This window comes from Hevea brasiliensis, chromosome 15 (assembly GCF_030052815.1).
Source record: "Hevea brasiliensis isolate MT/VB/25A 57/8 chromosome 15, ASM3005281v1, whole genome shotgun sequence".
Classification (NCBI taxonomy): domain Eukaryota; kingdom Viridiplantae; phylum Streptophyta; class Magnoliopsida; order Malpighiales; family Euphorbiaceae; genus Hevea; species Hevea brasiliensis.
The window spans coordinates 71,187,977-71,200,836 of record NC_079507.1 but is presented as its reverse complement, the minus strand read 5'-3'; the positions used below and the strand labels follow the sequence as shown (position 1 = coordinate 71,200,836).

The 12,860-nt window shown below is 35.4% G+C and overlaps 2 protein-coding genes and 1 non-coding gene across 7 annotated transcripts; all 3 read right to left on the bottom strand.

Moving 5' to 3' along the window:
* Positions 1–458: 458 nt before the first annotated feature.
* LOC110655571 (50S ribosomal protein L28, chloroplastic) lies at positions 459–1,651 on the bottom strand. Its single transcript, XM_021811928.2, has 2 exons — positions 1,334–1,651; positions 459–839 (listed from the first exon to the last, which is right to left on the bottom strand). Exons 1-2 carry the CDS (start codon positions 1,563–1,565, stop codon positions 607–609), a joined length of 465 nt encoding a protein of 154 aa, XP_021667620.2. The 5' UTR covers positions 1,566–1,651; the 3' UTR covers positions 459–606.
* Positions 1,652–1,826: 175 nt separating this feature from the next.
* Positions 1,827–1,898, bottom strand: TRNAM-CAU (transfer RNA methionine (anticodon CAU)). The gene has a single exon. It is a non-coding gene; the product is annotated as a tRNA-Met (tRNA).
* Positions 1,899–2,822: 924 nt separating this feature from the next.
* Positions 2,823–12,858, bottom strand: LOC110655572 (splicing factor U2af large subunit A). 5 transcript variants are annotated; one of them, XM_021811930.2, is made up of 11 exons: positions 12,671–12,858; positions 12,448–12,541; positions 10,533–12,296; positions 10,288–10,425; positions 5,672–5,743; positions 5,121–5,162; positions 4,765–4,854; positions 4,431–4,538; positions 4,242–4,334; positions 4,001–4,080; positions 2,823–3,910 (listed from the first exon to the last, which is right to left on the bottom strand). In XM_021811930.2, the coding sequence occupies exons 3-11, from the start codon at positions 11,955–11,957 to the stop codon at positions 3,223–3,225; spliced, it is 2,736 nt and encodes a 911-aa protein (XP_021667622.2). In that variant the 5' UTR covers positions 11,958–12,296; positions 12,448–12,541; positions 12,671–12,858; the 3' UTR covers positions 2,823–3,222. The 5 variants fall into 5 exon arrangements, with proteins under 5 accessions (XP_021667622.2, XP_021667623.2, XP_021667624.2 ...); XM_021811931.2 differs by having other exon boundaries at positions 10,533–12,288; XM_021811932.2 differs by having other exon boundaries at positions 10,533–12,182.
* Positions 12,859–12,860: the final 2 nt, after the last annotated feature.

Below are 12,860 nucleotides of genomic sequence, written 5' to 3'. Positions count from 1 at the left end.
CCAATTTCTTATGATTTGTACTTGTATCATGCGCTTGACAGATGTATGAGTTCAAGTGGATTATGATGAAGACAGCTCTTCACGCTTAATAGACATTACCTTGTTATGCTTATGAATTTGCATAAAAGGATGGGTTCTTATCAAAGAAATTAATCCTCCTGAATGCTACAAACTATGACTATCAGTATTCGGTAGTCCTTTAATTTCCAGCCCTTTGGTTTCACCAGAGTTTTTAAAATCTTGGCAAACACGTGGTCAGGTATTGCCCTGCCAAAAATTGAAAATGTATTGGGAGGGAGAGAGACATTGAATTGGTATATTCTAAAAGCAATGCTAGTAATGATTTTTTCATTTCACTTTGATTCTACAGACGAGCAAAACCATAAATTGAGCGCAAGGAACACCTGGCAGGCTATAAAATTTCAATTGTTCATGTCAACTTTGAGTTAGTAAGACCATAGATCAAAAGCTCCATGATATCATATGAGAAAAGTGAATTCACAACACTTGCACGTTGATCCAAGGGAATATTACAGTAAAAAATTCCACAGACCAATGGAAGAACTCAAAGAAATAGAATTCCAAGGAATAATTGGCACAAATTTTTTACTCCTTGCTAAGATCTATGCCAGCCTTCTTAGCAACGGCATCCAGTCCATTCTTCTCTATAGTCTTCAATGCCTTAGTGGACAACCTCAGTTTGACATACCGCTTACCAGCTTCCCACCAAATCTTCTTATACTGCAGGTTCACAAACTGCAACTTCTTTGTCTTGTGGTTTGAAAAGGAAACTTTGTTTGCCTTGTTTGCTTTCTTCCCAGTAAAGGGACACACTCTACCTGGAAAAATGAACCAAATCACATTACAAAATTAATCAACCAAGTGGCTTCAGTAAAGGCCAACAGAAGGTTAATCAAGGAAGCAGAACAGAGAGCTAAATAAGCAAGGATTTGATATAGGAAAAATTAGAGACTAAGATATTTATAAAACTGATTATGCACTACACAAGCTGAACCATATATAACCTTCAAAGAGGGCATCCGATCCCTGTTATTTGCATTCAAACCTATAAAAGCAATGCTATGTCTTGTCTACAAAGACGATTGACAATATAATCAAATGCAGAAAGTTCAAAACTTTTACCAAAACCCATCACGAGTCAAATCCTTCCTACGCATAAAACTCTTGGAACAGCAATAGAGGTCAATTAAAGAAAATGAGAAGTGCTAAAAGAGCAGTTCTAGAATACACCACGCCGCCTCCCCCACCCCACCCCAAAAAGGCAAAAGCAAAAGCAACTAAAAACCAAGAAAACAAGGGAAGAGTAAATTACGGGCAACAACAGGTTGAAAAGCAGGAATGGAAGGAGAGGAGACGAGCTTTGGATCCTGAGTTAGGTTGTAGGAAATTCTAACGCCACTCAATTGAGAAGTAACAAACCCTAGCTCAGAAACCGCACTGGTCTTTGAAGGAGACGACTTTCGGAATTGTGACTTGCGGAAACAAATGTTGGAACAAGTGTTTCCTAACAAGAATCCAGATGCTGCGGCTGTAGCCATAGCCATAGTTTCTTCTTTGTTACGAGGAAGACGAGAAATTGGATGGATAACAGTGTCTGCATTTCATTTAAGACCTCTTGTTTTGTTGCACTTGATGTTGCCGTGCCTGTGACAGGATTAATCCCTGCTATTGGGCTGAGGTTCAAGCCCATAATGCCTTCCCGTCTGGCCTAGCTAAGAGCCCACTGTATCTACTCTATAATTAGAATTTTAAATAAATGACCCATGAGGGGGGCAAAAAAAAAAAATTTGTGGAAGCCTTTCTCTTATCAGAGCCAGGTTTCGATCCTGGGACCTGTGGGTTATGGGCCCACCACGCTTCCGCTGCGCCACTCTGATTTGTTGGTACTTTGATAAATTTTAATTGTACTTGATGAGCATCAATTAGGTTTTTTTTTAGGTTAATTTTTTTCTAACTGAAATTTTAGAATTTATTACACTTATATTCATCATCTTCATTTTATTACCATAAAGTTTACATAAAAATCTCACAACTAATTTAATACAATAATGCCATTTAAAAAAATTAAAGTGCCACATATAAAATTTATATTAGTCTTTTTCTTGTAACATTTACCTTATGTTTATTAATGATACTTAAAGATTTAAACCTTTAAAAATTATATTTTTTACTAAGGATTGAGTCATCATAGTACTATATTTAGTGTAACAAATAATTCTAAAAAAAAATTAACTTTAAAATCAAAAAATTTATCTAATATACTTATTTCATATTTTTTACACTTAAAAAAATCTTCAAATTTGTTTGGCATTTAATTCCAGAGCAAAAAGTAATTTTTAAAAAAAGCACAATTAAATGCTATTAAAAAAAATAATCAAAAAAAAATTTTTTTTTTCAATAACAATTCTAACAGGAATACTAAACAAACCCAACATTTTCATTTTATAATACCATAATTAATTAAAAATAAGATCACATTTTAGCATAAAAGATATTTACGTAGTATTTTTTTTTAAGTTTGATACTTTTACCTAACAAGTTTTAAATGGAGAGATTTTATAATAATAAAATAAAGATAAAAAATGAAAATATAATAAATTATAAAATTGAGAGAAAATTAGTAAAAATTAGCCCCTTTATATCTTTAAAATGAAAGTTTATTAAAGAAAAAGAAAATCCAAGATTTAATCGACACTTTAAATGCAAGCGTTAACCCGTAATTTTTTAGTAGCAACTAGCAAGAAGTCGGCCATCCCCTAACAAAAATTAGGAGGCTCGTTGAACACAATACAACATCGATAGGTTTAGTAACAAATCGCACACTTTTTTGACTGATGGAAAGTTTAACTAATTCAGTATGGTTCAAAAAGAAAACTGAATACATCAGTAACCAGCAACTATAAAAGGGAGGGAAAAAATTAAAAAATAAACAGTCACGTGTTAGAAAAGGGTCCTCACACCCAATCTGTGACTCACCAATTCAGGACCTGAAAGTAATTCCAGATTCCAGCCATTCAACTCTGGCCTCAGAATGAACAAACAGGTTGAAACTTGATTGTTTCCTATAACTCACATGGGCAAATGTTCACCGCTTCAGAATGTTAAAATGTGCTGCACTGCCATGCGTAGACAGCAGGCTCGCCAGTTGCCAACATCTCTCACTACATTTGGGTTAACCGATCAGTTTCATTGTCAATATATTCATTTTGGAAACCTGATCTGGTAGACATCCAGGGGAACATATTCCACTGTCACAGTGCGGTTATCAAATAATCGTCCATGCAAACAATGTGCAGCCATACATGAGGCTTCTGTTCTACTGAATTCAACAAAAACACAGCCTGGCTCAAAAATGTGGTCAAGATCGCAACTCTGTTCCTCATGTTCTCCCTTCTCAATCGCATCTGATCCTACTCTGTGATCACCTACAGAAGATTCCTTCATATTTCCACCGACTACCTCCAAATATGACCCTTCTCCATTTGGCAATTTGTCTTCCACACTTGAATCCTTCATTTGACTATTATCAATCACCTTGTCATCAGAGAAGTCTGATCCATCTTTTGAGGCCTGCTGAGCAAGTTCTTGAGAATTGGATACACTCTCGTCACATAGGTTGCCAACAGCCATATTAACATTAAATGAACCTGGTTGACCTGGATTGTCCTCCATAAGATTGCTTGTAGGTTTACCATCCCCTGCATCACTGCCTTCCACAATTTTACAGTCCACAGTTTCCATTGTCTCTGTTTTGGCATTTGTCTCCTTGAACACTAAGTTTTGCTGAGATCCAGCAGGTTCCATATCCTCATTGACTCCACATGCTACTGATGTGGAAATGGGAGTTGCATCACACTTGACAGCATTAACAGATTTAACAGTGCCAAACCTGCAGCATATAGAGATTAGCATGCATCCAAACCATGATCTGAACTATAAAGAAGGTAAAACCGAAAGAAGAATGGTTCTTTTCTCAAACCTTCCACACTCTAGACGTACATCTTCCAGTATTTCTTCAATTTCAGTATGTGAGAGTAGCGGGAGAGCTTCTGGATCAAACTTATTCATATTCCAAAAAGAACAAGTATACAATGGGTAGCTTAGGAAAACAGTAATCAAATTCGACAAAAACTAAAGGATCATCATACAATATGTGAAGAAAGAAAATATTAAACAATTACCAAATAATTAAATCTAAGTCCAAGTAATATATACCATACCACATTTTTAAGCTTTAAAACTTGTGTAGGCTTCTTAAGAAGTGGCATTGCTTGCTCAGGGATCCGATAGAATGGTGGCTTTCCACTAGTTTCCTAGCATATGTTCCTTCTTAGGTTAGTGCATATGCACATGTATTACATAGTTTATTTAACAAAAAATTTAAAGAAGAGTCAATGGCGAAGAAGTACCAAGGTTGATGCGTTTGGAACAGCTTGAACTGCAGTTATTACTTGCCCTCCTAGCTTCATACCATTCAGACCCATACAAGCTTTGAATGTAACTGAATGGTCTGCATACTGAAATTAAAATAATAAAAAAATTAAAAAAAAATATTTCTTAAAGACACTCCGTGAAGGAAGAGAGAATATATAACAAAGGGAAATTAACAATAAAGAATCTGGAAACATTGCAATACATATTCAAAGCAACAGTACAGAGGGATGATGCCCTGGAAAAAAAACACAAAGGGCATGTCACCTCTCAAAGCAAATGTTAAGGAACAGCACAACTATGCTCATTTACCTCTAGAAAAGCGTAAGGCTCATTAAGATTATCACTGCTTTCAAAACCGTATGCCTTCAAAGGTCCATAAGTGCTTGCAATCTCCATAATCTAGAAAAGCACCCGCCATAAAATAAAATGAAAAAGTAACTTTAACACAAGGAATGAAAATAAAGAAAAAAATGGAACAAAGTGAATAGAAAGGAGTTAAGAGAAAGATATTTTGTGCGTGTGTGTTTTGGGTTGGTTGGGGGGGGGGGGGGGGTTGGGTTGGGGGGGTGTTGGTTGGGCTGGGGTGTGTTGGGTTTCTATAGGCCCCCCTCTAGGAAGAAAAAAAAAAGGTTTCTTCTAAAGATAACAAACTTTTATGTCATTACCATTTTAGAAGAAAAAGCCTTTGGGATTCCACCAATGAAGATCTGCATCAACAGCTCAGATCAAAAAAAAAAAGGAAAAAAGAAAAAAAGGAGGTAAGGGCAATAATCCCAATACGATATACGATCCAGAGCAAGCCACATAACAGCCTCATGCAAGCAGTATCAAGTATCAACTCATAGAGGAGATTATTTGTATTTGATAACCCAACCACCCAAAGCCACTAGTCAAAGTACATCTACAAGGAGCCTTTATTGTGAATCTTCAAAATAAATTTATGATTTCCCCCCTTTCTGGCAGGACAAGTAATGGAGCAGACATGATATCACAGAAAGTTGCAAGCAAAAATACTCTCTCAAAGCCTTGGCAACTAGCTCAAGCAGACAAAAGATAAAGAGGATGTAGATCAGGCTCAAACTTAAACATACTCCGAATTCATATGAGAATCCACAAAATATAGATTTATTTAAATACACTGGTGGTAAATCCATGTCAACCAGAAATAGAAGGAAGCATGCACATATACCAAAAAAATGAAGACGATGATGCATACCTTGTGTGGTGAATCCTTCACGATATTGCTTAGTGCATTGACTGCAATTACTGATTTTTCTGGTTCACCAGTCTGCATGAAAATAGCAACTGTCTGAAAACCTGCTACATGAATAATAACCACAAATATACCTCAGAAAATGCAAAGCAACATAGAAATTCAAAGAAGAAAGTACTAGCTGAATTAAAGAAACGGCTTCTGTTTGCAACAGAGAAACTTTGGCATAGCATTATCTCCCAAAAAAATAAAAATAAAAAAATCAAAACACACTAATGTATGGAAAAAATTTTAAAAAAGTGAGGCTTTTAATTTCCCAAGGCTGGTTCCCTAATGAAAGATCACAATCCCTGATAATGTGATAAATGCTGCCAAAGAAGGGACCAGACCATTTATCTCACAAGAACAAAGCCATGAAACAAAGAATGCACCCACCCACATATCAGTGTGTGCACAGCAAAAATAAAACCCCACATGTCATCAGCCTCATGCTTTAGAAAGGATATACAACGCTGAAAGATAATATAGTAGAGAACTAACTATGTGGTGAATATTGAAATAATAAGTCTGCTGACCATCACCAACTTCCACTAGAAATATGCCAAATACCAATTGCATTAAATGCAAAAATATTGCATTAGAAAAGAATTTTTGCAGCAATGAGAACCAAAATACATCATAGTAATTGTTAAGCAAACATCTATATGAAGCTTAGTGCAATGTTGTCGCATCTCCACAAATGCTCACTCTCAAGTAAGCATATGAAGCACTATCTAACTCGAGAACTCCAGGAAATCATCTTCTCAAAAGACTAAGGGATTGTTTGTTTCAGTTGTTAGAGACAGCTTATAGGCATCCAAACAGCTAAACCAATACCTTTCGTAAATCTTAAAAAAAAACTAGATGAAAACTGATAGGGTACCTATTAACTGCATTTTATATGAGCTCTATGAATAGAGATGTTCATAAAAAGCTGTGCTATTTTTTTTTTGACAAAAATAACCTTAATCCTAATCCAAAAAGTAATTCAACCTAATTAGCTCAAAGATAATATTATTGGCACGGTGCTTCATTTCTTCTACATTTCACAATGTAAAAATGTTACAATAAGCATACTGTAACATTATTAAACATTTTTTTATTTTATTAATGACTTAAAATATAAAATATTTATTTATAATGAAAAATTCACATTTTTAGCATAAAAATTTTAAATTATAAATTTTTTTCTTTGTTAATAATAATTAATGCACTATTTATGATTACATTTTTTAGATTATGTAATTATTATTTATTTATTTCAATAATAAAATGAATAATATAACATATTAAATCAATAATTATATATTTATTATAATAATAAAATAAATAATATGATATAATAAATTAATAATTATATATTTATTTTAATAGTAAGATAAATTCTATGATACATAATTTTATTAATCATTTTACATATCAACAACAGATATAATTTCACCAAACGCTTAAATAAATCAATTATCATATCAACTATCAGCTAATAGTAACAGCTATCAACTATCAGTTACATCCAAAATTTAAATCAAACAGGCCCTGGATATCCATAAAGTATACTTTTGTACTATATTTCCTAAGGCCTCAATCTGTTTGGAAGAGGATCAGGATTTGAATTGAACATAAGATCTTTTGGATGATTTCCTTCCATTCATCTTCTGGAAAATAGGTCCATCATTAAATTCATTTAAAACCATTATCATCTTCTCAAGTAAACCATGAAAAGAAAATATCATTCTAGTAGAACTACAAACCTCATATTGTCTCCCCTTACAAATCATATGCTCCCTTTAATGTCCCCTTTTATTTCTTCTTTCTCCTTTCTTTTATCACTTTTCCAAGGCAAGAAATATATAGAAAGCGCCAAAAAGCAAATAATTAAATGCAAGAATCATGACATATATATGCCACACACAAAAAGGACATTTTAAGTCAAAACAAAATAATGAACAATTAGAAAAGGTGAAATCATGTAACATTATGAGGAGATTATTTTTGAACCACCATGTCAAGTATAGACTCAGGAAACTCACATAGTATATACTCAAAATACCATCAAATATCCTAAAGCGATACATCTCAAAAACATTTTGGAAGTTAACTATCAAATGAAGAAAATACTTCACAATATTTTATTAGAAAAAGTTACTGTTTGAGCAGCCTAGAACAGTGGCCCAAAACCAATGCCAGAACAAGAAGCTCCATGCACGTTAAAGATCAAACTTGTCACTACACCTGGATATCTTCTTATTTAGGAGACAGCTTCACCACCATCCAGTACGTGAATTACGACACACCCAATATAAACATCCTATTTAAGAGATTCCAACATGACAGTCAGAACAAATGTCATGTAACTAGACAAACAGAATATTCCATGTGCAATATAAAGTTAGTAAAGCTACAGCAGCAGTTCCTAGTGTTAAAGTTGACAAAGAATCTGAATTTGTATCTACAATTCAAGAAAAAAAAAGCCCCATGCGAAATCTCACAATTACAAGAACCTCTCCTAGATCTTTAGAATTATCTAAGGCATAAATCCAGATTCTTAACTTAAACCTAAGAAGCTTTTGCAATTTGATAGTTTAACAATAATTTTATGCAACAAAATACTAGAAGAATACAAATGCGACAATTTAAATTATACTTTTTAATCACCTAAGCTAATCTCTCTAGTAGTTCACTGAAGTGTAGAAAATATATTGACTCAATGTTGAGATGGCTAGTGCTCTCACACAAATAATGGACTTGATATTTATCCTTAAATTGTGGGCCAATTACACATGTATCTGTTATTAATTAGTCAGTTACTTTGCTGGACATTAATTAGGACACATTTTTTTAAGGGCTTCTCAACAGCATGAACAACATGCTATATCAGCAATTTCTTGGGACTTCAGCACATAGGACTAAGTAGCTCTATCTCAATACCCAAGAGTAGTTCATGTGACCAGAAGGTAGAAATGGTTACTATCATTATTTTTTAAATACCTGATCACAAAGCACGAATCACATTGCAAAAATACATATGAGTTTAAGTTAAAAATCTAGACTGAAGCCATTATCTAATCTTGACTTCTTCCATTACCTCTGGAATGAAAAAACTGACCAGTAAAGTCAAACTGTATACTGGATATGTGTACATGAAAGTTAGCTACATTTCATTTGAGTCACTTGTATTCAAATTTTGCCTATGCTAATATGTTTCCTACAAACTTTTAGTTTAATCTAACAATTAAGCTCACATGTTGAAGATGAGCAACTGTTAGCTAAAACCTCCATTTCCCAAGTGATAGTAGCATTAAATAAGAGAACTACTATACACAGAGAGAAGTGCATCTAGGTATATGTGTGTATGAAATAAATATTGCCATCATTGACCCAATGTGATTTGCTAAACAATTGATTACACATAGCAGCACAAGTAGTTGCACTAAATTGACTCTGTTTGGCAGTAAATGTTCACAGAACAACCAAAACAATCATGTTTTATCTAGATGAAAAGTAATAAAATTACATGTCATGGAATCCTACAGCAATTGCGTTACAAAGCCAAAAATAATAGGAGATGGATACAAATATATGTAACAATTACACATCATCAACAGATACTCAACTCAACTCAACTAAGCCTTTATCCCAAAAATTTGGGATCGGCTATATAGATTCGCTTTCTCCACTCTGAACGATTTTGGGTTAAATCCTCAGAAATATGTAATGCTTCTAGGTCATGTTGTACTACTCTCCTCCAAGTCAATTTAGGTCTACTCCTTTTTTTTCTTTCTATCCTCTAACCTAATGTGCTCTACTTGTCTAACTGGTGTCTCCGCATGTCTACTCTTCACATGACCAAACCACCTCAATCTCCCTTCTCTCAACTTATCTTCAATTGGCACCACTTCTACATTTTCTCTAATACTCTCATTACGGACTTTATCTAGTCTAGTATGGCCACTCATCCACCTTAACATTCTCATCTCTGCAACTCTTATCTTAGATGCATATGACTCTTTCAGTGCCCAACACTCACTGCCATATAACATTGCTAGTCGTATGGCTGTACGGTAAATTTTCCTTTCAATTTATTGGGAATCTTACGATCACATAAAACTCCCGTGGCACGTCTCCACTTCAACCATCCGGCTTTAATCCTATGACTAACATCCTCCTCACATCCCCCATCTACTTGAAGGACTGAACCTAGATATTTAAAGTGATTACTTTGGGACAGTACCACTCCATTCAAACTAACTACTTCCTTATCACCAATTTGGCCTTCACTGAACTTGCAATGCATGTATTCTGTTTTCGTTCTACTTAATTTAAAACACATCATCAACAGATAAACAAAAAAATATATTATTGACAAGCTTTAATCCATTCCTACGCATCCAGAATTGCCAAGTGTCTTCACAATGAAGAATATCAAAAATTCCCACAAAATAACACTCTTGAGTGTAGTGTAGTGTGATAAATAAATAACACTCTAAGTGTAGTGTAGTGTGATAAATAAAAAATGCAAGAGATCATTAAAGCTACAAGGACATTAAGAAAAGAATAAATGGTAGGATAGTCATTCTTACTGCCACTTCAACAAAGTCTTTTGGGCGTCGGATTTTTATTATGGAACCAGAGAAGGAACTGCCATCAAATGCAAGTGCTGCTGAAGCATCCTCAGGTGTAAGAAATTCCACAAGAGCTTGGCCCTTTTCTTTGTTTATCTGCAGTTACAACACAGTAACTGGTAAGACATGCCAAAACCCCAAATTGCAAGCATACACTTGACAAGAAATAGGAAGCACTTTAACTGACAAAATTAGAAACTTACGATGCAGCTAATACATGGCTGGCTTCCTCGGATATGGTTGACACATGAAGAAATTAAAAAATTGTTAAGACATTCCATCACAGCTTTCTCAGAGGCTGAAGCTGGTACATTCTCCACATAAAGCCTCCTCATAGGACGGGTAGCTTGTGTTAGTTGAACAGAGTCAACTGAGTCATTCTTATTGGACGATAAAATATTGAAAGAACCCACCGAAAGAGGCTTGACTGTAGCTGAAGCAACAGGAACTGTACTGACTGCTTCACGTATATTTGAGGATGCAGTTTGATTTGATGGTTGAAAACTAGAAGGAACAGACACAGAAAAGGTGTTGTCTGCTCCCTCTGGTGCACGGTCCCATTTAGCATTTTTCTTCTCTGGTGGGCGCTTAGCTGGGGGAGAGTGTTTGGTTGGGGAAGGAGTCTTAGCAGCAGCCTCAGTTCTTCTCTTTCTTGGTGAATAGCCGCCAAGACCACTGTTTGAGCCACCCTGTCTCTTATAATGGCCACTCAAACCATTGTTCATAATTTGGCTCTTGTCAAGATCAGACTGCTGCCATCCAGATCTCCCTATATGAGATGGGGATGGCTCCCCATGTTCCCTACCATAATAAGATGCACGTTTTTGTAACCTTGGCAATGGAGAAATAGACCTTCTTATTCTGTCCACACGCTCTTGACCCCTTAACCGTCTTCTTTTCAGCTTTAATTCCTCAAAATGAGATTTTGATAGTTCCTTCCTTTCCTTTCTGTCTGAAGCTTCTGAATCATGCCTTTTTCCAGGATCAAGTTTTCTTGTGGAATACCTATCTCTGTTTTGCTCATAAACTCCATTTCCGTATTTTCTCTTGTTTTCTCTCTCAAAATTTCCTCTACTTTCATCCACATGTCTATCTCTCACAGTTAATTCTCTTGAATGTTTCTTTGAAGCTTCATATTCTGCATTATTGCTTCGCTGCTCATTTCTTTTTCTCCTGTCATAAATTTTTTCATCATTCTTGCCTTTAACTTTCTGATCTTTGTCCATTTTGGCATTTGATTTGGTTTCTGAATCCCGAATTTTTCTATCTTTGCTTTTAGCTACATAGTCACCCTTCATGTAAGTATTTTCTTCTTTCTTTTTAGAACTTGCCTTTGCATCTTCCTCTGACAAATGCTTTTGGACACCAGGGGAAGAATCTTTACTTCGTGAATTAACCCTATCAGATCCATAATGATGAGATACCTTTTCAGCACTTCCATCTGCTGTTATATCTTCAAAAACTCCCTCTTTCTCATTTTCAAACTGTTTCTTTTTGTTTTTCCTTTTCAACATAATCTCATCAAAGCTTAAAGGCCTTGTCCGTGCAGCAGTTCCTTCATGGTAGTGATCTTGGAGAATTTCACTACTTTTTCCATATTTCTCTTTATGACGAGCAGATCTGCTCATTTTTCCCAATACAAACTAAGTACAATTACAAGTTCTGCTGTCCTAATGAAGTATGGAAAACATTCAGCTCAGGACACTAATTTGGGCTGATAGCATAACATACAAGACAGCCAATTGAATGCTGGTTGTTATTCAAACTGTCTCTTTGCAAATACTGCACTTAGAGAACCAGCGTCAATCAAATGTTAACCACCAGTGCTCCATCTATCTAAACAAGCAGAAGCCCTTCAAACAACAAAGCAGGCAGAACAACAAAATCAAGTACCAGAAAGCCAGACCAGGAAGCATGACACTGACAAAGTTGATTACGATGCTAACAATGTGCATGAACCTGCCAAACTAGCATTCAATAGCAACTTCCCTCAATTCCTTGAAACACATTGACACAAGACATGAATAGTACAATAAACCCATAAACAACAGCACATCCAAAACAGGACCCCACGAATTCCTAACAGGTTAGGTTTAGTGGGAGTGAAAGAAACATTACTAGAGCAAATTCGCAGTACTAGTGGTTTGGGACACTGAACTCAACTTCATCATAAAGCACGAGAGCAAGATAATTGGCACTCCATCTCTCGGCACTAATCGGAGAAATTTCACAGTTATTAATGCAATACGCCATGCACATGGCAAGAGTTCAATACTAACACTGAATTCAGTATCAGTTCTTAAACAGAAAGATAGGAGTATAAGTTACAGTTATGGTCTACCTTGGGAAACAGTTGGCGGAGTGCAAATTGGCGAAATTGCCGATTTCACGTAAGCGTGAGCAGCGAGAGGCGGCGCTAGACTACTACTGCGGTGGCCGTCCAACTAATGGAAGCGCAAAAATTAGAAACCTAAATGAAGCAGAGGCAGACGGCCCATGGAACTATTTTATTTTTATCTGTAAGTGGAATT